The sequence below is a fragment of the Colossoma macropomum genome, unplaced genomic scaffold (genome assembly GCF_904425465.1).
Source record: "Colossoma macropomum unplaced genomic scaffold, Colossoma_macropomum, whole genome shotgun sequence".
Lineage (NCBI taxonomy): Eukaryota > Metazoa > Chordata > Actinopteri > Characiformes > Serrasalmidae > Colossoma > Colossoma macropomum.
The window spans coordinates 4236272-4264263 of record NW_023494796.1 but is presented as its reverse complement, the minus strand read 5'-3'; the positions used below and the strand labels follow the sequence as shown (position 1 = coordinate 4264263).

Sequence of the window (27992 nt, the reverse complement as noted above, 5' to 3'; positions counted from 1 at the left end):
GGAGTGAAAGTACTGTAACTTAAACCTGGCCACACAGGACAGTGTAAATATGTCACGCTAGACTGAACTGAGTAAATACAGCTACTGATATACCCACCCCTGATATATATGATACGTGTATTTTGTGTTTCCTTGTGGTTTCTGCTTTGACCCAGAGATGTATAAATAGGCTACTGTTTCTCAGACTGGACATTCCTTATCTACACCTCCAACACTGAGACGTCCATCCAGACAAACACAACTGCAAACAAAAAACACCGGCAGCAGAGCAGGTACTTTAATTTTGTCTCATTAAAAAACATTTTGCGTAATGTGCCATATTGTTATGAATAATTATTTAACTAATTTTTATGCAGATTTATCTACAAAGATGTCGTCTGTGCTGTGCTTTGGATTTCTGTTGATATGTCTGTCAACAAATCTGGTCCCCTGTGAATCCAAATCAGGTGGGTAAATTCTACATATAGAGAAACAAAATAAATACACCTGCTGCTGTGCCGCTTAAATTCAATTATATATATATATATATATTCTTGTTGCTTCTTTTCTTGAGTGCCTTGCTCTCCCTTTGCTGCTGTAGCACTGTGAATTTTCCTGTTGCAGGACTAATAAAGGATTAACTTATCTTAATTGATCTGAACTGCTAGTTAAAATGTGTGTGACACAGGTGGAGAAACGTCCTAATAGGAATAAATTTGTGGCTCAAAACTGTAAAAAATCCAAGAGAAGATTATTGATCTGTTTGTCATTTGTTACTCTGATAGATCTCAAGGAGATACCTGACCGTGGCTATGTCGCTCGAAGCTGCAAAGAACTCAAAGACAAATATAAAATCAATAAAGGTAAAAAGGCTGGAATTACTTGAGTCTGAAATTTTCAACAAAAATATGTTTTGATCAGTCAGTGACATTTGTTTATAAACAGATGGCCTGTACTTTCTGACCACGGAGATCGGGGTGGTCTACCAGACCTACTGTGACATGACCACTGCTGGAGGTGGCTGGACACTGGTAGCCAGTGTGCACGAGAACAACATGTATGGGAAATGCACTGTAGGTGACCGCTGGTCTAGCCAGCAAGGTAACAACCCCAACGTACCTGATGGAGATGGAAACTGGGTTAACACGGCCACATTTGGAACTGCAGAAGCAGCTACCAGCGACGACTACAAGGTACAGTAAGGCGCAGTACAAAGGATAGACTGATAGGGGGTGATTCTGGTCCGGTGCAGTTTCCCAATGTTTTTCAAGTGCAGATCAAAAAGGTGATCAGATACAAGTTATTCAGTGTTCAGTGTCAGGGAAAAGGTGGAAAACACATATTAAAAAGAAAATCACACAGAAGAATGAACAACTAAATCTGATATCAAATGTTTCAGTGTTCAGTGTCACTCTTTACCTTTATTACAGTTTCCATCCCTTTCACTCACTTTCAGTTTCTGCAGGGATATTCAGCCTTGCCTGCATTTTTTTGTTTCACAATCTGATCTGCAAAAGACAAATACAGTGTGTTGACTTAAACGGTTGTTTTGTTGCTGCTAATCTCAGATTACATTCCTCCACTGTTGACGTAACTTGACTGTAAACTGTACCCTCCACCCTGAGATGCTTTGTGAAGGCTTTTTAATTCCGTTTAACGGTCCATCGCTCTTATTTCTTACAGAACCCTGGGTATTACGACATTGTGGCTCAGGATGTGTCTGTGTGGCATGTTCCTAATAACGCTCTGGTAAAACATTGGACTACTGCTTCTATCTTACGCTACCACACTGCAAACCGGATTCTCAGCCTCCATGGAGGGAATCTTTTCAACTTATTCAAGGTAAAACCACAAATATCTCAAATCCAATCTTTATTCTTCCCATATGAAAGGAGCTGGAGAAAGTACAGAGACTGTGTGGGTACCATGTCAAAATCTTAATTAAATCGTTTCTTTTCAAAGAGTGTAGAAACTTTATATTTGGTACAATTGTCAATTGAAATGTGCTCTTTTATATGGTATAAATTGGTAGCCCTCTGTTAGACAGAGATCCATGTATGTGAAATGAAGTCATGATTTTCATTTTTAGCAGGTGATCAACCAGAATAATTCATCACTACAACATAAATGTGTTGAGTAAAGTGAACCGTGTTAAAAGTAAAAATACACAAGTTTGAACAGTGTGGCGACACAAACGGCTACATTTTCTCAAATACATTAGAAGATATACAGGGTGTGTCCCGATACCTAGTGAGCTCTCTGACTACTCACAGCTGTTTAAGTGGGCAGCATTCTAACCATCATTAGACCTTATAAGACATAAATGAGACGCTCTAGTTGGACATAAATGATGTTGCTACACATACATACTGTCACTGTCCAAGAAAAAACTCATGTATCTCTAAAATGGCTACTTTACAGGACAAAGACATTTTTTACTTTTTTATTCCAGGTAATTTTGGAGTATTTCTCCCTTATGGAACTGTGACACAATGTAAAGGGCAGCCTCCGTCTTCAAATAGAGTAGAAAAATAAAAATGAAGATACGTGTTTTCATTTGGGCAGTCATGATACACACGCATACACACCGGTCAGCCACTTCAACTGCACCTTGTTTCTACACTCACTGTCCACTGTATCAGCTCCACTGACCGTATAGTTTCACTCTGTAGCTCTACACTTACAGATGATAGTCCATCTGTTTCTCTGCATACATTGTTAGCCCCCTTTTACCCTGTTCTTCAGTGGTCAGGACCCCCATGGACCCTCACAGAGTAGGCACTATTTGCCTTATCAGCACTGCCGTGACACTGACGTGGTGGTGGTGTGTTAGTGTGTGTTGTGCTGGTACGAGTGGATCAGACACAGCAGTGCTGCTGGAGTTTTTAAACACCTCAGTGTCACTGCTGGACTGAGAATAGTCCACCAACCAAAAACATCCAGCCAACAGCGTCCTGTGGGCAGCGTCCTGTGACCACTGATGAACGACTAGAGGATGACCAACACAAACTGTGCAGCAGCAGATGAGCTATCGTCTCTGACTTTACATCTACAAGGTGGACTGACAAGGTAGGAGTGTCTAATAGAGTGGACAGTGAGTGGACACAGTTTAGAACCACAGCATATGGTAAGTGGAGCCGATAAAATGGACTGGAGTGTTGTACTAAAAGAAGTGGCTGGTTGATGTATATGAGTTTGTATATATCAACATAATTTTCCACATTCTCAGTAAGCCTCAAAATAGCCAGCATCTTCTGTTACACGCAATAAAAGGTGTGGAACAATCCCAGAATGTTTCATGCATCTAGTCTCAGTAGTTCAAAGGTTATGACTTTTTCAAAAGCACTCAGCCTTGTGTTTCCTTATTCATTATGCTTTTAGAAATTTCCAGTGACATATGGAGCAGGAGTTTGTCGTACTAATAATGGACCTACTGCCCCAGTGGTGTACGACTTTGGAAATGAAGCCTCTACCAGAAACTTTTATGGTCCAAACCCAAGAGGTAAGTCAATATCCTTTGATTGCTCGGAACTGATTTTAAATTAATTAATAGTTAATATGAATCTTTTCAGGAGAGTTTGAGACTGGCTTCATCGCTTTCAGAGTGTTTAACAATGAGAGGGCAGCCATGGCGATCTGCTCTGGAGTCAGACCAACTGGCTGTAATACAGAACACGTGAGTTAATAAACTGTCAAATTTCAGAATTTCAGAATTTAAGAGGGTTCCTCCTTGAATGCTTATGCACAATATTGTGGTCATTATATAATTATATATCATAATATGATTTACCTGATTGTTCAAGTGGTCATGTAATCAGCTACAATATATCTACTTTAAGCTATTTCAAAAAATCTTACAAAAACACTTAGATTGTAGCTCAATAATTGGTTTATTTTATGGATATGTTTAATGTGGTCATATTGGGAAAGACGCCCTGGAAGCTGACTACACCTCCACAGAGTTAATTTAACACATCTGCAGCAATAAATGAAATAAACAAACAAATACACAAATACATCTAAAAATCAAAAGTCTACATCTAAATTTGTATCTTCTACGAATAACTCTAGAAGGTTTTCTGCTATCAGGTGACATAGAGGTGTATGAAGATGTTGGATAAATTATTTTAAAAATTATTTTGTTTTGTAGTACTGTATTGGTGGAGGAGGTCATTTCCCAGAAGCTGCACCCAAGCAGTGTGGAGATTTCCCTTCTTTTGACTGGGATGGATACGGGACAAATGCAGGCTGGAGTGCGTCCCGAGAGATCACTGAAGCTGCTGTGCTTCTCTTCTATCGCTGAGACCCAAATCACACATTCAGCTTTCTCTTCTGCTTCTATCATGTAGTAAATTTACAGAATGTAACAATCAGTGCTTTATTACAGTAACTCTGAAATTCATTATGTAGACATAGAAGAAGAAATCAAAGTAAACTGAAAAGAGTTTCCACATCACAACCAGGCACCCAGAAATGAAAAGATTGACCAGCATGTCCAGATTCGTCAGGGAAATTAATGATGTGTTCTACCTACCAGCAGCTCATTACACCTCAAAAATGGTTAAAACACAGGGTGGAATTGTAGTGTATTTTGTTTTGTATTCAATAACTGTAATAAACAGGTGGGCAACTACACATTTTAGCTAAACACTACAAATTAAATTAAATTCCAAATCCTTTGATTTACCACATATGCCTTATATAAACTTCACTCTGAGACTTTCACCATAAAATAAAGTTCAATTCACAACTGAACACCAGTTTAAAGACCTGTAATTTAAAACTGTGTATAATTATTGGACTCTGCAACATCAGGTACCAACTTACATTTTTTGTTTTGTTACCCATTTCTTCATAACCTCATTTGTAACAGGAAGTGTAACCAAATTTATGTAGACACATCTCATCCTGTTATCTGTACTGATCTGGTGTACTCATATTTTCCTGAAAGGTGACTTTCCTTTTGACTTTTTGTGATTCATTCTGTATTTCCTTTAAATCAAATCTTGTGCTCTCGTTTGCATCATCTGTAAGTCAATATATTAGCAGAGTTAAAAAGAAAAACTAAGTGTCTGTGCTTTCACTTTTTTAGTCCTTCACATCTTGACAACTAAAACGTTTGGGAGGTATGAAGTAAAAAAAAAAGGAAGAAAAGAATCAGAATAATAATTCATCAAAAATCAGAATGAAATATTTTTTGGAGTGTTTGTTTATAATTTCATTAAAAGTGTAGACCAAAATGGCATTTTCACTGCAAATAACTCTTAAACTGACCTTTATACTACATGCTTTATTGTTACATTTTACACTCAAAGAAATAGTTTTGATTTTTATTTTTTACTGGGTAGATCGATGCTGTAAGACACCAGCAAAAGACACTGCAGTACTAAAATGTAAGTAAAATTTTAGAATATAAGGAAAACTGTAAAATAATAAAAATGTAAGGGCCCTTGTTGATCTTATTGTGAGCTCTAAACCAAAATGTAAAATTTCACAGTTTGTTCCTCCCTAATAATAATAAGTCTGCATTCCAGCCCACATTTAGCCCAAACTTTCATGCCTGGACAGGCTAGGAACAAGGAAGCTTCACAGCAAAATAAACTAAGTATACAACCCATCACAAAACATGGTAATGTTAAAACAAAAAACATTATTATTATTATTATTATGATTATATCAACAAGATGTATTACTTTTAGTTCATGCACAAAAGCCAAACACACGACTCAGCATGCAGAGGATGTGACACAAACCATAGATTCCCAAGAAAACATTACAATCTTAATTACAGTAATAAGTTAATTATAGCAATGTAAAAAGGTATTTTGCTATACACAAGTAAGCTTATTAAAAACAGATAACATATTACTGTCACACTTCCTGATTCTCATTCGGAATCTCATCCCATTATGCACTACACTTCCCAGAATCCTTCCGTCAGTTACATGACTGCGCCGACCAATTATGAACCACCCAGCAGATCAGTCACCTGATTATTGATTACCATCACTTTTATTGCCTCGTATATAATCTTGTCTGTTTGAACCTTGTCTTTGAAGTACTGCCCCCGATTTGTCAGTACACACTGATCCACTCTTTGTCTGATTGCTGTTCCATTAATGACCTTGAATAATTTCCTCGTCTTTGTCCCTTTGGCTTAGTCTACCTCTGTGTTTGCTTTTTGGCTACGACCCTCGCTTGTTTACTCGACCCCGTTAACGTGTATTGTGCTTGGTTTATCTGGTTGCTGACCTGGTCTCAGTTCATTTTCCTCTTTGTAAACCTTATGTTTTATCTTTTATTTGGGTATTTGGAAGTATTTTAAAATATGGTGTTTCAGTTTGGTTTTGATAACTTTCAACACAGGAGTAAAGGGTCAGCCTGTGCTGCCGGCTGCCAGCAGATAGCTCTAAGTTAGTTTACAGAGAGTAAAAGAGAAGAAAGGAAAAAAGGAGAAAGAGACATTGTTTTAAGACAAGAAAAAAAAGAAAGAAAAGTTATTAAATATTAAATTTACCTGCATCTGTCTCAGCCTGCACTATCTGACCCAACCCTCTCATACATTCTCTGGAACAACTCCTTTCAAGGTTGTTTCACTGGAAATCATAAAGGGTACGCAGTTAGAAATAGAGCTCTATTGTAAATCCACTTTTTATTGCCAGCTGGTACAGGCTACCATCTGAATCAGCTTCATTATTGTTCTGTCCCAGCTTCATTTTGACTGTGACCCAGTCGTGTTGAAATATACTCAAATAATGATTTATGGCCTTCATAAACATTCAGCAAACATTTTACATGAAACTTATTTTAAAAAACATAAAAATATACTTATTTATATTCATTAGAAGCAACCCAATCTGGATAAATCCAAAACTGATTTAATTGAATTGTTTAAGACCTTTTAGATTTTTCCACTAAATCTTTTTGGGAGGGAGAGCGCATATACAATAGTAACAGGAAACGCATCATCAACTAGGAAACTGCTTCAGGTGGCATGGTGGACATGAAATGGCTCTGTTTATTTTTACAGTCTCTGCCATCCTTTGTTATTCAGTGCAACTGCAATGAAATAGTGATGCACATTAACTTAATTTGTGTTTATAAATGTTTTGACCAAACATTAATGTTTCATTTTGCTTATTTTGAGAGATACTCTAGACAAACACCAAACTAGCTAGCTAGCATCCTTGCTGGGTCTGCTGTCATGGCAATGATTTATTGTGAAGCAGTATATAAAGATGTATTCCATTAATATTCAAATCAACAGTTAATAGTTTTTGTAACTGTAGGTGACCTTGACATCTTAGCATGGCATGAAGTTGCTGATAGTGTTAGCTGCTAACCGGCATGATGGTCAGCATGAGAGCTGCACCTCAATAGGAATGCTATGCACATAAACATTTGCTTTAATTAGTAGTTCAGTTAGGCGTGAATAGAAATTCTAAACCAGGGAATTTGATCACAGCTGAAATATATAAAGTTATGTTTATTTCTTTCACATTATACTTTAAAGTTTACATGTGTCTTGTAATGTGCCTCAAATACTGTTTAATACAGTTTAGGCTACAATAAATGTATGTGAATTTAACATGTCATTTAATACATCTACACAGTCTAAGTATTTGTGCTGTGAATACAGAAAGTACTATTACCTACATAAATGTTATGTAAAAGGATTGAAGTCCTACAAGCACTACTAATTTAAAAGCTATTTAATTCATTCAGGTTTATTGAACATGATGGCGAAACTTCAATTATAATACCATTTTTTACATTGGATTTATGTATTTAAATTGAATGGAGAATTGACAAGTAATTAAAATACGTACGTTTTAACTTTTGGGCTTAAATATATTTTGAGTGTAGGGGGCAGCTACCAACAGGGCAGACCTGCCCCTGGGGCAAAAAACCCAAACAGGCCTTTGCCTCACTGCACCTCCTCTTAGTGCAAATATATTGTCTCATTATCTGTACGATCTGTTCCTGGATATACACACCTTCTTTTTGCCTTTGGGGCAATATTCTTAACTTGCATCCATTTGATGGTCGTATTCAATGTAATCTATTAAAAAATTACAAAATATTCTTAATTAATCTATTTGATGGTGATATTCAGTGGAATCTATAAAAAAAATGAATAAACAGTGCTTGTGATTGGATAAAGATAAAGATAACCACACAAACACGTTCCTCTAAGACTGTGGAGGAAACATCTTCTGTAAGTTACTGTCACTGATAAATCTTAATAATCATTAAACATAATTACAAATTCAGTTCCATGAAATTGAATCAAGTATTAATCAAATGTAATCAAAGCGACTCCGTATGCGGTACAATGCAGGATACCACCTGGGTCACAAGACAAGGCAAGTTTATTTCTATAGCACCTTTCATACAGTGTTGTCATACAAAGTGCTCACAGTAAGACATACTACCTAAAGAAGAAAAATCTGGACACCAAACCTGTCTTGGTTGATTGACTAGATCTGGGGTCAGTGGAAAATGGTGTAAATTAGACTTGTAGATCCACAATCAGGACTTTCTCATCTGCAGGAATGATTCTAGAGCATAATTGCTCCAAGTCGGAGTTCAGAAATTGCTATTTTTTTGTTCCTACATGACTTTGCACACCTGTCAATGTCGAATATATATTTATCATTTTTAGTCCACACTGAGATAATGAAGCATATTATGAACGGCAATTTAGCGTTGAACAGCAAACTTTATTTATTTATTTGTGTATTTATTTATTTAATTAGGTCAATGCTCAATCTCAAACTATTTGCTCTATGAACCTCATTTCTGAAAGTTGGGACATTTTGCAAAACGTCAGAAAGACAAGAATCTGTGATTTGTTAATTCTCTTGAACCTTTAACTGGCAAACATACAAAGAAAAGATTTCCAATGTTTTTATTCCCAAGCATGATACACTCACCTGTTACCAATTTACCTGCGTATTGTGGAATGTTTCAAAACTCAACATTGTTGCGTGTTGCGTGCATTAAATTCACTTTTTTTTCTTTTTGTAATTGTCATTTTAATAAAGATTCAAGAGCATCAGTGCATCACAGATTCTTGTTTTTTTGCATTTTACAAAATGATCCAACTTTTCCAGAAATTGGGTTTATATATAAAAAAATGTCTTTAAATATGTGGACAATAAAGAAAGAAGAACAAGCACATTCTCAGTGGAAATAAACACAGACAAGGAAAGAAGCGAAGGGGGAAAAAACAAAACAGAACAAAAACACTCATCTATTGGTGACACTGAATGGCCCTGCATGAATATGGAAAATGAAGAACTGTAATATTAGTCTTCTTGTATAAAAATGAGACAAGGTGTATGACCATTATTATTATTAATGCTGCTTTTATTAGGCAGATGAGACAGAACCTGGTTTCCTCACTTTCAGTGTTCAGTAATGAGAGACCCCCAGAATATCTGCTCTGCAGACAAACCCATACAGGGCCATAAATCACTGCAACACAGAGCAAGTGTAGAATTGGTGTAGTACCCGTCCTCGACACCAGAGGTCAGCCTCACTTGAGTTTTGAACTGTTCCCTAGTAATGCCTTGACTTCATTGACCTGCAGCTCATCTACCTCCTTTTACAAGAACCAACACCGGCTCTCCGTGAAGTGTTGTCAGTTTGTCTGCATACTGAGCTGATTATCCTGTTTGCTGTTCGAATGTCTGGACAGAATTTATCTCTGCTTCTGTTTGTTGCGACATTGGGGTTTGTCCCAAAACCTGGTGATCTCTCCATATAGACTGCATTTTACACCACAATATGTGCTCCCGACAAGAAGGCTGTCCCAATTCTTAGATACCTCAAATATGCTGCCTACTGAGGTATCTTAATTTGGCCAAATATTGAAAGAACATAGGATGGAGGAAATTTTTAATGTTAATCCTGAAATGTGGTAATGCATAAACTAATCATAACAGGCTTTATCTTTGGATTAATTAACTTATTCTTTATTGATAACCCCATTAGAAACCCAGTCCTGTCCTTAAGAATGCTTTATGCTTTTACCTTTTCACAAATTTAAACTTATAGACTGTTCGATCATTAATGTCAGGTCTTTATTTCATAGTATCTTGAATGAAGGTCATTATTACTGTAAAATCACCTGGAACTGTTTTTACAGTGTAATCACAATAACAAAATATTTTAACATGTTCTTAAATAAGATCAACTATAATGAAGGTCTTGTTGGGATGAGTTTTAGCAAAAGTAATACTGACCTACAAATTTTTTCACACACTGCAAAAGAAAAAAAAATACATCCTAAAACTTTCTTATTTTGAGATTGAAACGAAACAATTAACTTGTCTGTACACATTTTTACGTGTTACACAATTGTAGCATAGTGCCAAAAAATTGACACTTCCTCTACACAAATTGCCTAACAAGTAAAAATGTTAGAAGGTAAAAAAATATTCTATACAACAAACACACTAGAATTATTATCTAACTTGATTAATATCAAACCAGTTATACCAGTTTGCAATGACCGCACCTTTGGTCTAAAACTAGGACCGCTTAACATAAGATTTCTTACATCTAAAGCCGTCATCATAAATGAAATTATTACCGATCACAATTTTAATGCTCTGTTCCTCACAGAAACGTGGACTAGACCCGATGAATACCTTAGTCTAAATGAAGCCACACCCCCAGGCTACAGCTATGCACATAGCCCTCGTTTAAGTGGCCGGGGTGGAGGTATATCAACCATCCATACTAAAGCTTTAGGCGTGAGCCAGAAAGTAGGCTATAAATTCTCTTTTGAAGTTCTTTTACTCAATATACTTGAACAAGGAACAAATAAAAATTCCCTTTCACTAATGACAATTTACAGGCTACCAGGGCTGTATTCTCAATTCTTACACAAATTCTCTGAGTTTCTATCAAGTTAAATAACGTTTTCAAGTAAAATAATAATTGTCGGAGATTTTAATATCCACTTTGACAATCCTCAAGATGCACTAAGCAAGGCATTTATATCTATCATAGACTCCGTAGGTTTCACCCAAATCATAAAGGGGCCCACACACTACCACAACCACACTCTAGACTTAATACTGACCTTTGGTGTAAACATAGATAACTTAGCCATTCTCCCCCAGAGCACAGCAGTCTCTGACCATTACTCAATCTCTTACGAAATTCACTTTAGTGGTAATGTGCATTCATCACCATGCTATCATGTTAAGCGGACTATAACTTCCTCTACAGCTGGTAGCTTTATTATCAGCTTCTGTCAGCTGTCCATCTAATCCTACCGAGTTAGATATTATGACAAAGCTCTAAGAGGATAATTTCCATCTACTCTAGATAGTGTGGCTCCATTAAAAAGTAAGGCAGAAAAAACTCACCTCTTGGTATAATGATCACACTCGGGCTTTAAAATATGCTGCCAGACAACTTTAGCGAAAATGGCGCCTGACTAAGCTAGAAGTGTCCGCCTAGAATGAGAGCCTTACAGACTAAAGAGCACTTGCTACAGCACGCTCAGCCTATCTCTCCTCTCTTATAGAAAACAATAAGAATAATCCTAGATTACTATTCAGCACAATCTCTAAAATAACAGAGAACAAAACAGTTAGTGAACCGCAGATGCCATTAGCCTATAGCACCAACGATTTTATGAACAACTTCAGTGACAAAATTGAAAAAATTAGGCAGAAAATTCAGAATACACAATTAAACTCCTCAAACCTGCTTCCCCATAATGCTAGTCTCAATCCTGAGAATACTATAAACCCTGCAGAAAGTCTCGTCCTCCTCGATCTTAGTGCGGCATTTGACACAATAGACCACTCTATCTTACTAGACAGACTAGAAAACCTTGTAGGAGTAACAGTGTTACGACCCCACATTTTGTCTAGGGTACGTGGGATCGGTAACATGTGGCATTAAAATACTGAACTGGTGAGAATTGATTAGAAGAGTGAGGAACAGTCCAAAATAGAGCTTTTAAAGCAATTTTTATTAAAACAAACGTCAATAAACCCAGAGTGCTGTGATACCTAGTGCCACACTGGAAGAATCAAACTGGACGGCACCAAAGAAAAGAACATATCAAAACCAAACCACGCTTATCTACTCTGAAACCAAAAGTATTTAGCTAATCTAAAAAAAAGGAAACCTAAGCTAACTACTCTAAACTTTCCTTCCCAGTAACCAAAAGTACATGTGGCGGTGCCCACCCTCTGACCTAGGGAGCTAGACAGAGTAGACATCTACGTGGTGCAAATATATACGCGTGCCCCTCTTACCTGTTTGAAACCCCAGGTGGTACAAACAATCTCTTGTAAAACAAAGTTAAAAGCATGCAGGTAAAATAACACAGCTGAAGTACTTCCTCTAACATAAAAGACCGTCTTTCAAACTAAGTTAAAAGAAGCACTGGTAAAATACCTAAAACAAAGCACACCCCAACACAAGAGATTAAAACACAACTAAAACAGCACATGTAATCAGTCATCTCTCTCTTTGGCCATCTTGAAGGCCTCTTTTAAAACATAGGCTCCTCCCCCAACTGCACCAGCCAGGCCTCTGATTGGTTCCAGAGAAGGTACCTCTATGAAGGAAGAGACCAAGAGAGAGGGAAAGAGACAAAAAAACAGAATACGTGCTTACACATAACAAACAGGAATAGCCCTTTCCTGGTTCAGGTCCTACCTCAATGATCGGTATCAGTTTGTTAATATAAACAGTGAATCATCTGCTCTCGCAAAAGTAAAGTATGGTGTTCCACAAGGCTCTGTTTTAGGACCTGTACTATTCACATTATATATGCTACCACTGGGCACCATTATCAGTAAACATGGCATAAATTTCCACTGCTATGCCGATGACACTAAGTTACACTTAGCAAGCAAACCGGATGATAAAATTAAACTTAGCAAGATTGAAGACTGTATAAAAGACGTAAAAGACTGGATGTCGAGTAATTTCTCCTTCTCAACTCCGATTAAAAAAGAGGTTCTGCTTCTTGGTCCAAAAGCGGCTAGAAATAGACTGTCTAATTTAACACTTAAACTTCTGCATCAAGCTCATCTGTAAGCCTTGGTGTCATTATAGACCCTGATCTGTCCTTTGACGCACATATAACTAATATTACTAGAACAGCCTTCCTGCATCTCCGCAATATTGCTAAATTGAGAAATGTACTATCTCTACAGGATGCAGAAAAGTTAGTTCATGCATTTATCTAACTCTCTCATGCATTGATTACTGTAATGCCCTGCTGTCTGGATGTCCCAGCAAAAGCCTTAACAAGCTTCAGCTAGTCCAGAATTCTGCAGCCAGAGTTCTTACTAGAACCCGAAAGTTTGACCATATCAGCCCAGTTTTATCAACCTTACACTGGTTACCAGTTAAGTTTTGCATTGATTATAAAATTCTCTTACTGACTTACAAAGCTCTAAACGGACTCGCCCCTCAGTACCTGAGTGAGCTTCTCTCTCACTATGAACCATCACACCTACTTAGATCACAAGGTACTGGCTTACTATTAGTACCTAGAATGAATAAAGTTACGTCAGGAGGGAGAGCTTTCTCATACAAAGCCCCCCAGCTTTGGAATAATCTTCCTGTTAATGTTCGGGACTCAGACACAGCCTCAGTCTTTAAGTCTAGGCTAAAAACTTACTTGTATAGTCAAGCCTTTGGTAATTAGTTTTCCCCGTCAGTTCTATACCTGCCAGAGTCTCTACTGCTCTGCTAACACTGTAATCTGTGATCAGTCAGCCATTACAGAACTGACTCTCGGTGTGTTTTTCCTTTCTTTCTTTCCTTTGCTGAGTTGAACAGCTGCCCATCCTGTGCGTCTGATGCTGCTGCCTCTCTGCCTTGATCGGGTGCCACTGCTCGCCAGCCCTCTGGACCGGCTTGACCACCATCAAGCTTCGTGCTGTACTACGCCGTGCAAACCTCACCCTCACAATCCCGACCCCACTGATGCCGCTGTTGAATAAACTAAACAAATCAAATTAATCATTTGAACTAATCAATCATTTAAACTAATTAAATTAATCAATCACCCATTACAGAACTGACTCTCTGTGTGTTTTTTCCTTTCTTTCTTTTCTGGGGAGGACTGTATAAAAGACATAAAAGACTGGGTGTCGAGTAACTTTCTCCTACTTAACTCGGATAAAACAGAGGTTCTGCTACTTGGTCCAAAAGCGTCTAGAAACACACTGTCTAATTTAACACAAACTGAATTTCTCAGTTGCATCAAGCTCATCTGTAAAAACCTTGGTGTCATGATAGACTCTGATCTGTCCTTACACAATCATTTAAACTATCAATCAAACCTCACCCTCACAACCTGACCCCACTGATGCTGCTGCATGAACTAATCAAATTAATCATTTGCTCCACCTGTTTTCCCCGTTTTTTGTACTATAATACTTTATACTAACAATATTTACTATCCGGTGTCGACCAGAGGAGGATGGGTTCCCCTTCTGAGTCTTGGTTCCTCTCAAGGTTTCTTCCTGTTTCTCTCTAGGGAGTTTTTCCTTGCCACTGTCACCACTGGCAAAGCTCATGGGGGCTTGGACCCGGATTTCTTTCTGTAATGCTGATTTCCTTGTAAAGCTGCTTTGTAACAGCAGCTATTGTAAAAAGCGCTATATAAATAAACTTTGCTTGCTTGCTTGATTTAGGTAAGGTGGCATTCTCAAGAAGGTCTATCGTGCAATCAAAGGGACAGTGAGGAGGTAGTTTTGTGGTGTTAACTTTACTAAAACTGTCCTGGAAATCAGAGTGCTCATCAGGTATTTTACAGACAATGTCAGTATGAGGGCTCTCAACTGAAGTCGATCAAACAGCAATAGCAGGGTAAGTAATGCAATTAAGATGGCAACACTCAGACCATGTGGTTGTTTTACAGGTAGCCCAAGAGATTAAGTGAATGCACACACACAAGGGGGCAGCAAGCACACTTGCCCGGAGCAGTGGGCAGCCCTATCGGCAGTGCCCAGCGAGCAGTTAGGGGTTGCTCAAGGGCACTTCAGTCATGTATTGTTGGCTCAGGGGATCAAACCAGTGACCTTCCAGTCACAGGGCTGGTTCCCTAACCTCCAGCCCATGACTGTTCTAATGAGATATGTGGATTATGTAGTTATGTAGTTTAGGAGCCCTAAAATTACAGAAAACTCTGAGTCTAAGACTAAAAAGAAACTCTGTTCACTATATAGAGCACTAAAAACAGTGTGGGAATATTAGCAGTAGCAGTGTACTCACTCTCATTAGATGTACTTAGGGCTTTCAGTTGGGCTGTTAGTTCTTTAACATTAGCAACCAAATGGAATAGTAGAGACTGCTTTTCAGCCTGCTGCTGTGTAAGCAACTCAAAAGATGGAGTAACATCCGCAAATGCCTGTTGATGCTGTCCAAGCAAGTTACCTTGATTGGCAATAGCCTTTTGGAAAGCCTCAATGTCTGCTGTCTGCATTGTAGGTGAGGTACTGACCCAGTCAGATGCTCATAGTAAAAAGTGAAAAATGAGACTTTGTTATAAAGGGGTCGACAAGACTCAATGTTGTGGCCCAGGCAAAGGTTGAATACAGAAAGGCCAAAAAACAAAGCAAGACAAACATCCAATCAGGCAACCAGATCCAAAGGACAAAAAGCAAAGTCAGAGTCCAAGGCAAGATCATAACAGACAAAGGGCAATTAAATACAATGCTCAGTATCTCTTAAAAGTAGAAACAATACCTCGCAAAGTGTCTAAGCTAAAAGCCAGGGTTTTATACTAACTCTGATAGATTGCAGGACAAGAGATACAGATGGAAGAGATTTTCAGGTGACTTCAAGCAATGACTTTAGTGCTGTGGAGTGTCATCAGTCACGTGATCTCCCTGAGGATTCTGGGAGATGGATTTCCTGGCTTTAGAGCTGGAAGGATGATTAACACTTAACAAAATTGGCTGGAATTATTTTATAGTGTAGTATTTTGTACAGTTTGAACTAACTTTTGAAAAATTCTGTGTTGAAAACAATGATGTTCAATATATCTTTATGAGGTATGTGTTTTTTTGTTTTCCTTTTTTAATTCACTTTGCTGAAAACATTCACAATTTAATGATTTGTGAATAATTATGTGACACATGGAACTGTTACTGACTCTGAAATGGATCTGGTGCAAATGTAATAAGTCAGGGCCAGACCTGTTCCAGAGACAGCTGCTAGTATCAACTTGAACTTGAACCTCTTCTGAACAGGGCCCAATCCACATTTGGCTAGAGCAGTTCCATTATTGGGCCATTGTGCAAAAAGGCACCAGGCCAGCTCTGCTTTGCGGATCCAGACTGGATGCAGTGCCACATTTGGCCATAATCAATGCAGTGTACATTTTTTGTCTGGGTAACTAAATCTTAGTTAGGCTTTTGACAGTTTCTAATTGGGATCAACATAATCATGACAACTCACAGAAAACCCTTTCAATAATTGATATTTAACCAAAAATGACTCAATGATTCAGCTACCGCATGGCACTGTGGACACATGACAGAAGCAGTGTCTTTTATAAAAATCCATTTCTCTGATTCAGAGTGTAGCATGGGGATGGTCATAACGAGTTCTTGCCTTTAGGTGTACTTCTGAATTAATAATAATTTAAGAAGGTAGCTATTAAATGTTTGAGGTTTGAATCATATCATGGCTTACTTCACACAAAAGGGAAGAGATGTGGATTTCTTTGGGGGCTTCACAACTGTCTGGAATGTTTATGGAGTGAAGATTTGAAAAATGCCCTCCTATGAAGAGTCATAAAAGTCGATGCCTTTAATCCTCTGACAGCCTGTACGGAGACTCTCCATCACCTAGATCGGGTGCATAGACCGTGGTGGTTTAAAAAACAAACTTGTGCTTGGAATGTGACAGTAAAATGGACCAATTATTTACTAAACAGCAGTTTTTAAAAGATGAATAGATTATGAAATTTCATAGGATTTTTCAAGTTTACAAGAATATAAAAATAATAGAGAACAAGAACAATAATACAGAACAATAATCTCAACAGGTCCAACATGTTCACAAAAACACAAAATATCCTCACATGGAAAGGTGATTAATTAAACAAAAGAATGAATCAGCGGGCAGAGAGAGAGAGAAAGTGAGAGAAAGAGAGTGGGAGAGAGAGAGAGAAGGATGAAGAGCCAAACACACTGTCAAATGTTTGTCAAAATATCCACCATTACATCAGAAACATTGTACTAGCTTAGATCTGCTAAATTAGCAAATAAAGAGTCTTATATTACTGCATGCGAAGCCTTTTGATTTTTATATACATATAATACAAATAAAACTTATTTTGGCAGAATCTGAAGTACCACAAGTCATTGTGTGTATGAGCTTGACTTGTTGTTCAGAACAGAAAATTACATTTCATTTAGTGGCTATGGTATACAAAAAATGTAAAGCAACAAGAAGTGGTTTTCTTCTAAAAATCTGACCTAGAATTACAGTTTCCTGCAGACTTTTACTCCACAAATGTGTTAAGGTTACACTTACTACTCCTGGTTTCCACCACAGCTTTTAGTGCACTTATGTGTCTTTACAGTCTTTGAAAACATGAAATTCTGTCCACACTCTAAGCAGTGATATGGTTTCTCTCCTGTGTGAATACGCTGGTGTGTTCTGAGATGACTCAGAGTAGTAAAACTCTGTCCACACACTGAGCAGTGATATGGCTTCACTCCTGTGTGAACATGCTGGTGCTGTTGGAGTTTACTCTTTTGAGTAAAACTCTTCCCACACTCTGAGCAGTGATACGGTTTCTCTCCTGTGTGGATGCGCTGGTGGTTTTGGAGATTATGCTGTTCAGTAAAACTCTTCCCACACTCTGAGCAGTGATACGGTTTCTCTCCTGTGTGAATGCGCTGGTGTATTTTGAGTTTACTCTGTTCAGTAAAACTCTTCCCACACTCTGAGCAGTGATACGGTTTCTCTCCTGTGTGGATGCGCTGGTGTATTTTGAAATTGCTCTGTGTAATAAAACTCTTCCAACACACTGAGCAGTGATACGGTTTCTCTCCTGTGTGGATGCGCTGGTGTGTTTGGAGATTACTCTTTCGAGTAAAGCTCTTCCCACACTCTGAGCAATGATACGGTTTTGTTCCTGTGTGAATGTGCTGGTGTGTTTTGAGTTTATGCTGTACAGTAAAACTCTGTTCACACTCTGAGCAGTGAAACGGTTTCTCTCCTGTGTGAATGCGTTGGTGTGCTTTGAGAGCTTTCTGTGTAATAAAACTCTTTCCACATTCTGAGCAGTAATATGGTTTCTCTCCTGTGTGGATGCGCTGGTGGTTTTGGAGATTATTCTTTTGAGTAAAACTCTTCCCACACTCTGAGCAGTGATACGGCTTCTCTCCTGTGTGGATGCGCTGGTGTGTTTTAAGATTACTTGGTGCAGTAAAACTCTTTCCACATTCCAAGCAGTAGTGATTTCTCTCTTTGCTGTGTTTCTGTGTTTGTCTGTGAGATGCATTCATGTGGAGGGTACCAGATGATGCGTGCAAAGTACCAGAACATCTTCTGGATGCCATATTCTTATATAATCACCTGTTTCAGCAGCTTAACTTTCCTCTTTGTGGAATGTCCTGTGGTGTCTAAGGAGGCACATTTAAGCTGCATAGGAAAGATAAGGAGAAGACTTAAAACAGAACATCGTTCATTTCTGAAAAAAAAAGAGAATAATAAACTCAATTTGCAATGCAACAAAACTAGTCTAATCCAAATCAAGAGTTATATCTACTGGCAGAAAGTGTAAAGAAAGAATAATCTTCAATCTGATGAGGAAAAGCCAATAATTGAATTACTCAAACTCCTTAAATATACAAAGACTACTGAAGTCATGTCACCATGCCATGTGTCATGTCACTATGCAGATATATACTGGATTCTCTGCTTTACAAGGTCATTAGCTGAGATAAAAGTTTTGCTATATGTTTATTTTTTGCTAAAATCTCAGAGCTTATTTTCTTATTAGGACTTAATCCAAGTCATGTATAGACAATTTCAGAGAATAATAAACTGTGGTCCTTCAAATCTCTTAGGGAGTTTACACTTCACAGCCATTTGAAATTATGGGTTACTGACTCTTACAAAACAGTACAAAAATATAAAATTTATCTGAACACTTGGCTGGCATGGCAACAGTGATGCACTGGCCTACTGTGCAGTGTTGTTGCATAAATATCACCTACATTGAAAGATTATCAGATGGTGATGTCAAACAACTCTTAGATAACCCAGAACCATTTTGGAATCAAGTGCTGTTGTCTAATAAAACAAAAACTGAACACTTTGGCTACAATCAACATTGACTGAGAGGGTGCCCGAACTTTTGCAAACACCACAATTTCAGTTTTTTCAACCTGATATACAAACAACCTGATATTCAAAAAAGTACAAAGAAATTATTTTTAATGCTTTAGCTGACCAACTGGATTATGTTTTGTAATCAGAAACAAATGTTGGATTTGATTCATGCAACACACTCAAAAAAAAGCTGGGACACAAAAAAGTATTGTAATTTATATTTTCAAAGTACAGTTGGTCAACGTTAATCAGTAAAAACATTGGCAATCTTTTCTTTGTACTATTGGTTTGTACTTTTTTTTGTACTATAGCGCCCTGCACAATTGTAAGCAGGCTGCAGACAAAGCACCCACAGGCCCTCATTCTGATCTCTGGGGACTTTAACCATGCTTCTCCATCCTCCACTCTGATGAACTTCACATAGTATGTAACCTGTCACACCAGACAATAAAATACTGGATATGTTTTATGCCAACACCAAGGAAGATCAGATCATCAGAGGGATCTGGAAAAGCCTTAAAACAATCTCTGGGCACAAGAAACCCAGTCCCCAGGTTGTAGGGGACCAAAAGTTGGTGAACAATCTCAATCTGTTTTTCAGTAGATTTGATCACTCACCTCTCCCTACACAGATACCCCTGCTGCAACCCCCTCTTATGGACACCCAGTGTACTGCCCTGCCCCCTCTCCTACATTCACCCTACTCTTCACAACTCTCAGCTCACAGCCAGCCCCACTGGTTTCCCTGCTATCAGCTCACCCCGCACAGTCCAGCACCCAGCCCCCCTGCCCCAAACTGCAGTTTACAACAGCCCAGATGAGAAAGAAGCTCAGAAAGATCAAAGTGAGGAAAGCTGCTGGTCCCGATGGCATCAGCTCCAGGCTCCTAAAGTCCTGCACAGATCAGTTGTGTGGAATATTTGAACACAGGTTCAAAATGAGCCTGTAGCTCAGGAGGATCCCACAACTGTGGAAAACATTTTGTGCAGTACCAGTGCCAAAGACGCAGCAACTTAAGTTCAAAATGATCTGAAATGCTAAGCAGAATGCCCTGCCTGCAGTGTGTTCAGTCTGAGGTCAGTGTGCAGTATTAAAGTTGGACAGTTGTGCAGCTCAGTGTGAGTGAGGGAGACGGGGCTCATCTCAGTCCATCTCCAAATTGTGGAGTACTGCATGAGCATCAATGATGGCGACCCCAGGTTGTAGGGGACCAAAAGTTGGCGAACAATCTCAATGTGTTTTTCAGTAGATTTGACCATTTACCCCCCCACACAGTTACTCCTGCTGCAACCCCCTCTTATAGACACCCAGTGTACTGCCCTGCCCCTTCTTCTACATTTACCCCACTCTTCACAACTCTCACCTGACAGCCACCCCCATTGTTTTCCCTGCTGTCAGCTCAACCCCCCTACCCGCACACTCCAGCACCCAGCCCCCCTGCTCCAATCTGTGACTTACAACAGCCCAGGTGAGAAAGAAGCTCAGAAAGATCAAAGTGAGGAAAGCTGCGGACAAAAATGATGATCTCAACCTGTTTTGGCATCTGGCATCAGCTCCAGGCTCCTAAAGTCCTGCACAGATCAGCTGTGTGCAATAGTTGAACACAGGTTCAAACTGTTGAGAACTGCATGAGCATCAATGATCCAGCACCCAGCCCCCCTGCTCCAATCTTCGCCTTACAACAGCCAAGGTGAGAAAGAAGCTCAGAAAGATCAAACTGAGGAAAGCTGCGGATCAAAAGTGGGTGAATGATCTCAATCTGTTATGGCATCTGGCATCAGCTCCAGGCTCCTAAAGTCCTGCACAGATCAGCTGTGTGCAATAGTTGAACACAGGTTCAACATAAGCCTGAAGCTCAAGAGGGTTCCACAACTGTGGAAAACATTTTGTGTGGTGCCAGTGCCAAAGACGCAGCAACTGAAGGATCTCAGCAGCTACAGACCAGCAACACTGGCGTCGCACCCGATGAAGACGCTAGAGAGGCTGGTCCTTGTGTATCTCCGCCCTCTGGTTAGCTCATCTATGGACCCACTTCAGTTTGCCTATCAACTTGGCATTGGAGTGAGTCATCTGCTTCCTACACAGAGCTCTTCCTCACCTGGAGAAGCCTGGGAGCACTGTGAGAATCATGTTCATTGGTTTTAACACCTTACATCCTAGGCTCCTGAGGGACAAGCTGGAGAACACAGAAGTGGATCACCAAATTGGTTATCAAAGTGGATTATCAAAATGGATTCTGGACTGCCTTACCATTATGTGACGGCATGGGACTGTGTGTCTGACATGGTGGTCAGTAGCACAGGGGCCCCGCAGGGAATGGTTCTGGCCCTGTTCCTCTTCACCCTGTACACTGCAGACTTCATGAATAGCTCACCAAACGGCCATCTACAGTTCTTTGATGACTCAGCAATCATCGGACTCATTACAGATGAGGAGGACAGAGAGTACAGAGAACTGACCCAGGACTCTGTGGAGTGGTGTCTGAGGAACCACCTCCTGATCAACGCAGGAAGACCAAAGAGATGGTGGTTGATTTTCGCAGATACAGTCACCTCCCTCCACCAGTGAACATCCAGGGAATAGATATTAAGAGAGAGGACCCTTATAAGTATCTGGATTTTCACCTCAACAATAGACTGGACTGGTCAGAAAACACTAGTGCACTTTATAGGAAAGGCCAGAGCAGACTCTACCTGCTCAGGAGACTGAGATCGTTTGGAGTGCAGGGGGAACTCTTGAGGACCTTCTTCGACACCTTTTGTGGCATCAGCCATCTTTTATGGAATGGTCTGCTGACAGGAAGAGATTTGGCAGACTCATTAAGAATGCCTGCTCTGTTTGGGAAGCGTAACATACATCAGTGACAGACTAATTGTGAAGATATAACCATTCCTTGTAATTAACTTCTACAAAGCGCTGATGTGGCTGTGTTTTCATCCTAACAATGCAGGAGCTCACATCATCAGTTGTTTAAAGACCCAGACCACATAATTAAAGAAGTCAGATACACCTGCAGGATTAGAATGAAAACCAGGAGCCACAGTGGCACTTTGTAAATCAGACTGGACACTGTTGTTTCAGAGAAATTACACTCTTCAGACATCTGGTTCCTATCATTGCCAATGTCAGCAATTCTGACTCTAAATTTCTCTAGAACAGAGCATTTCACAACAAACCAAACTGAATGACTCTGTTTACATCTTAACCGTTCAATAATGCAGAAATAAAAAAAAAAAATTGGGGCAATTCCCCTTTAAGTATTGCTACAGTGAGACAGATGGGGATGCCAACTTCCCCATGACCTCCAACAAGAAAGGATGGATATGAGGACAAAACCAGAAGGTGTGACAGTAACTGTCAATGTGTCAACGTGTCACTGCATATGTTTTGCCAGTTCAGCTCAGATGATTGTTCTATATCTGCAGTCCATTTTTCAACTGGAAATGATCTTATGCTGTGTTTAGACACTATAAGTTTATATATTTGTGATAATACTTTCTGAGGTTTAAAACTGTGTAGTTCTGAGCAGAGGAAAGGAGTGGGATTGTGAAAGTACCTAATTTTATATATACTAAAAGTAACAGTGATCTGGAAAGATGCATTTTTGATGATGTTGAAGGTTATGAACAAGCCGTTAGTGATAACTGTCCCAGGCTGGATGCTAAAGCTGAAGATATGAAGGGTTTATTGTTGACTGCAATTATGGAGTTGTTCCATAAACAACTGAGCTCAGAAGGAAAAAACTATAACTGAGGATTTCATTACATTTTCAGCAGTTAAAGTGGAACTCTGGGAGAAAGTGACAGTGAGGCAGAGGCATAAACAGGACAGAGACAGAAAGACAACAACAAACTCAGGTGCTACAGAGGAAGAACATCAAAGCAGATGCACAAGTATTTAGACAATGATTTTTTTGTAATTTTGTCTCTGTACACCACCACAATGAGACTGAAATGGAGCAGTCAAGATGTGACTGAAGTTCAGACTTCCAGCTTAAATTCAAGGAGTTTTGCAAAAATACTGAAAAAATATTACACAGTCCCTCCATTTTCATTCCTCAGTTGAAAAATGATTTGCATAAAAATAAACAAAAAATAATTGTTTTTATAATGTTAGTTTGTCCAATCACATTTTGAGTCTGTGAAAATGAAGGAACTATGTAAAAATGGCTGTAATTCTGTAATGGCTCTATTTTTTAAAGGTTAAAGCAATAATTTTGTTAAAGTACTTGAATTAAAGATAAAAGTCTAAACTTCAATCAAATCATGACTGCTTCATTTCAAATCCATTGTGATGGGTGTACAGAGGCAAAATTACAAACCTTGTCATTGTCCAAATACTTACAAACTTGGCTAGATACATCAACAGTTTTAGGAACTTACCCTTTATTAAAGTGATGCCTAATTCTCTGCTGAAAATCAGTTTCTGTATCTGGAAAACTCTCTGAATCTGAGTCTGTGGAAAACAATCATAAATCACTTGTAAGTCCATATACAGCAGCATGCAAAAGTTTGGGTGCCCCTGGTCAAGATTTCTGTTACTGTGAAAAGCTAAGTGAGTAAAAGATGATCTGATTTCCAAAAGCCAAAGTTAAAACATGACAATTCTTTAATATTTTAGGTAATATTACATTTTTGTCTCCATAAATTACAGCTTCAAAGTAACAAAAAAAGGCTAAGTGCCTAAAGCAAATGTTTAGCCACCCTGCATGGTCAGAACTTAGTAGCACCTCCTTTGGCAAGTATCATAGCTTGTAAATGCTTTTTGTAAAATCTAAGAGTCTTTTGATTCTTATTTGGGGGATTTTTACACATTCCTGCTTATTAAAGCCTCTTAGTTCTGTGAGATTACTTGGCAATCTAGCATAAACTGCTCTTTTGAGGTCCACCCCCAGATTGTGGATGATGTTTAGGTCATTGCAAAACCTTCAGCTAGTGCCTCTTGAGGTAGTCCACTGTAGATTTTATGGTGTGTTTAGGATCATTATCCTATTGTATAAGTCATCCTCTTTACATCTACAGCTTTTTTACAGACGGTGTGGTGTATGTGGTGTTTGATGTGTTGACCAGTGGTGCCCTAGCTTGTCATTTAGCACAAAATAGGGGTACATGACATCATTTCAGCATCATCATCACAAGTGGCACATACACAATAGACAGGCCACAGGATGTGCAGTGTCAAGTACAGCAAATTAAATCAAACACATCTTGCGACATTTGTTTTTGCTTGATACAAAAGGAAAACTTACACAGCTCTCATATTTCATAATGAATCTACAAGAAAAGGTGAAGCAAAACTAAAGTGTGATACACTGGATTTAATAAATGAAAGACACTAACATACTGACATTAACATATGACCATGAGGCACATATTAAGGCACTACTTATTTCTGCTTATTGACGAATCATACTTAGACATCTCCGTATCACAATGAATCAAATTTTACATGTTGTGTATCTTTACATGCCTAGTAAAGAATTACAGAGAGTTACTAATGTTAAATTTAATGACTGTACAAACTGATCTTGGTCAGTTTGATAAAGTCAGCATAAGTAATCACAGTCAGGAGATGATGTAATAATTGTGAGAGGTCTGGTCTAGACAAGAATTCTCTGACCACTAAAAGACATTCCTACATAAAACACCCCTTTATATTGTTCCAGAAATAACTACTATTTTTTCTTCACATTTGTACATATAATGGACTATTTGATGTTTGATGATGAACATGACAGACTTTGTTTATATTTAGCTACACTAGCTAGAATCCATTACTAACAGTGGCTATTATCCCAAACTTTTATCCGGCTAACATAAAGCAGCTGTCTGAATAACATTTACCAGAGATTTTTGTACTCATGTCTTTAAAAGGCTGATACTACAGAAAATAAACCACTATCAATGTAATTTCTCTGACATCGGCTCAGTATAAACAGCTAACATTAGTGTAAAATCTTTTTATGTTTAAGTTCACCTCATTAATAAAAGGTCACAAAATACAGAGAATTTCATATAATTTACAATTTACTGAAAGAACATCTCAAAGTCAATGTATATAATTCATGTCATTATAAAACACCATGAATCTGTAATGTAGAGAATCAGATTCAACCGCATTACATCCAGAACACATTACTAGTCTGGCTGAGTCATTTGCTACAGTATAAACACCAATTTTAAGATTATACTAAGCAGTGACATTATAATCCATATCTGACAAATAAATACAAAAAAGAATAATCACTCAATCACATGATCAACTGCTGCAGCCAGTGTATAAACCCACTTGAAGCTTTGTGTATTCTTATAAAAACATCTCCATATTATACACAGAAAGGGAAAAGCCACATCTGCGGCTCCTCAGACATGCAGCCCATTTACAAACCACCATCTGAGACACCCAAACACACAAATTAAGATATTTACATTAACTATCTGAATATTTCAGACGGTAGACATTAATAAACACAGCGTGAAGACACACATAAGTTCCCTAAAACCCGGTCACAGCAGCTCCTCCTCTAAATCACTGCAGGATGAGCAGCGTTTCCATCAATGAGGCTCTAACAGACATTTAAAGACCCTCATCAGTCAGTTACACCGACATATAAGGACTGAAACCAGCTTAAAGCAGCACTTACAGCTCTTTAATCTCAGACTGAATCTCCGTTTCAGAGTCTCCCCCAAACACAACACGCTGTGTAAAGACAGCAACAGTAGCGAGCGGAGTCCGACCACAACCGGGAGGGTGTTTTTCAAAATAAAAGTTTCTAGCGCTCAATACGTTTTGGTTAATATTAATGAATATGCATATTAATAATTCAATGTCACACCCTATTTACTTATGTTTTTATATCAGATTATATACTTTCTAAATGTTAAATTAACATCTGATACATGGTGTTTAATGTCTTACAGTTTACTACTAAATAAGCAAAAAAAATAAAATGGCAAAATATGGAGATTATTAACCAAACAATAAACAATCAAATTATCAATAAAATAATTAGAATAAAAAATTACGAAAATTTTATATAGTTAACTTATAGTTTAACTATATTTAATTATATATTTTTTAATGTATTAAAACAAACATTTAAACAATCAAAGATCATTTTCTTCAATACATATAATTTAGAGTTTAAAAAAAGACAAAAATACTAATAGTTCACCTTGTAAAACAGCAGTTTAAAATCAAAGGGAAAGATGTGAAATTTCACATCCGTACAATAAAGTAAATAAGCACTTTAATGTTCATAATATTACTGACACAAAATTAACAGCAGCGAGCTTCTGATTTGAGTGAATCTGAGCTGATGGTGGTGAAGAGCTGAGCTACAGCTGTGTTTTTCACAACCTTTGAAAAGACAGACTTCTGCTTGTGGTGGGTGGGATGTTAGTATTAAGATATAACCACCCAACATGACTGAGGTAGGACAGTGCCCACCATGATTAAACTGACTCAGTTTCCTGAGTCATGTGGGGCTGAGAGCACTTTGTTTTGGATTTAAGGTGATGGTGGACATTTCTTAAGAAAACTTTTTTATAAACTGACTATTATCCATCAAATAATGACATCAAATCTGCATTCATTGTCTGACATCATTAGAATGACATCATTTAATATTTTACCTGCTTAATTTGAATGACTGACAGATGGTCCAAGTTGTGATGTCTGGTCCTTTACGTCTGATCTGCTTTTGAAGTGCTTTATTTGGTGAGGCAGATTTTCTCGCTTGTGTCTTTAAATAAGTAGAGTCAAGTCAAGTCAAAATTATTTGTATAGCGCTTTTTACAACTGATGTTGTCACAAAGCAGCTTCACAGAAATCCATTAAGGACAAAGTTTTAACATGAAATGTAAATCCTCCAGGTGAGCAAGCCAGGGGCGACAGTGGCAAGGAAAAACTCCCTCAGAGCTGGGGAAGAAACCTTGGGAGGAACCAAGGCTCACAAGGGGGACCCATCCTCCTCTGGTCAAACTACCTACAAAATTATTATACTACTAATATTAATAGTAGTAGTAGTAGTAATAGGAGTCCACTTCAGTGTAGGGTGGGCAGCTAGTTCAAGGCAGGTGGCGGTAGCTGGGCAAATGGCGGTGACTGGGGCGTGGGCAACTGGTCTGAAGCGGTCAGCAGGAGAGCTCGACAGACAATCATCCATCAGTGTCCGGCCGGACAGGTGGGCAGTCTTTTACTCGGAAAAAAGGTAGGGAGATGGAGTTAGTTTAGTTCTGTATGGGTGTATGTATAGTAATATGTAAAACATTTCCAGAGTGTGGCTAACGACTCCGGCAGATCTGACTATAACAGCTTAACTAAAAGGAGAGAACCAAAAGGGTACACAGATACGGGAGCACCCTGAAACAATTTGGCATCCCTCCGCTCCACCGTCCACAAACCTGAGTGATCGCGTGCGAGTGGCGGGACGACAGCACCAGCGTCTCAGTTTACTATAATTCCCTGCTGCCTTTATCTAAGGGGAAACATCAACTACCAAAAGCTAAACTAAACAAGCGAGTTTTCAGCCTAGATTTGAAGATTGCGACTGAGTCTGAGTCCCGAACATTTTCTGGAAGATCTTTCCATAGTTTGGGGGCTTTATAAGAAAAGGCTCTTCCCCAGATGAAACCTTCTGAATTCTGGGAACTATTAAAAAGCCA

General features: G+C 38.6%; 3 protein-coding genes across 3 annotated transcripts in view; 2 read left to right on the top strand and 1 right to left on the bottom strand.

Annotated features, from left to right (window-relative positions):
- Nucleotides 1-27992, top strand: part of LOC118817135 (zinc finger protein 850-like) — a 267264-nt gene that overhangs the window by 140763 nt on the left and 98509 nt on the right.
- LOC118817015 (intelectin-like) lies at nt 118-5037 on the top strand. The gene is made up of 8 exons (XM_036583657.1): nt 118-272; nt 357-446; nt 765-842; nt 925-1172; nt 1663-1821; nt 3361-3481; nt 3552-3655; nt 4130-5037. The coding sequence occupies exons 2-8, from the start codon at nt 371-373 to the stop codon at nt 4280-4282; spliced, it is 939 nt and encodes a 312-aa protein (XP_036439550.1). The 5' UTR covers nt 118-272; nt 357-370; the 3' UTR covers nt 4283-5037.
- LOC118817013 (zinc finger protein 239-like) lies at nt 16880-26063 on the bottom strand. The gene is made up of 3 exons (XM_036583655.1): nt 25970-26063; nt 23709-23781; nt 16880-18633 (listed from the first exon to the last, which is right to left on the bottom strand). Exon 3 carries the CDS (start codon nt 18549-18551, stop codon nt 17517-17519), a length of 1035 nt encoding a protein of 344 aa, XP_036439548.1. The 5' UTR covers nt 18552-18633; nt 23709-23781; nt 25970-26063; the 3' UTR covers nt 16880-17516.

Excerpts from the sequence above, each read along its gene's own strand:
- LOC118817015 (XM_036583657.1), top strand. The coding sequence starts at position 371 with ATGTCGTCTGTGCTGTGCTTTGGATTTCTGTTGATATGTCTGTCAACA. Across the intron at positions 843-924 it reads CAAATATAAAATCAATAAAG|ATGGCCTGTACTTTCTGACC; the intron begins GTAAAAAGGCTG and ends GTTTATAAACAG. Across the intron at positions 1,822-3,360 it reads ATCTTTTCAACTTATTCAAG|AAATTTCCAGTGACATATGG; the intron begins GTAAAACCACAA and ends TTATGCTTTTAG.
- LOC118817013 (XM_036583655.1), bottom strand. The coding sequence starts at position 18,551 with ATGGCATCCAGAAGATGTTCTGGTACTTTGCACGCATCATCTGGTACC.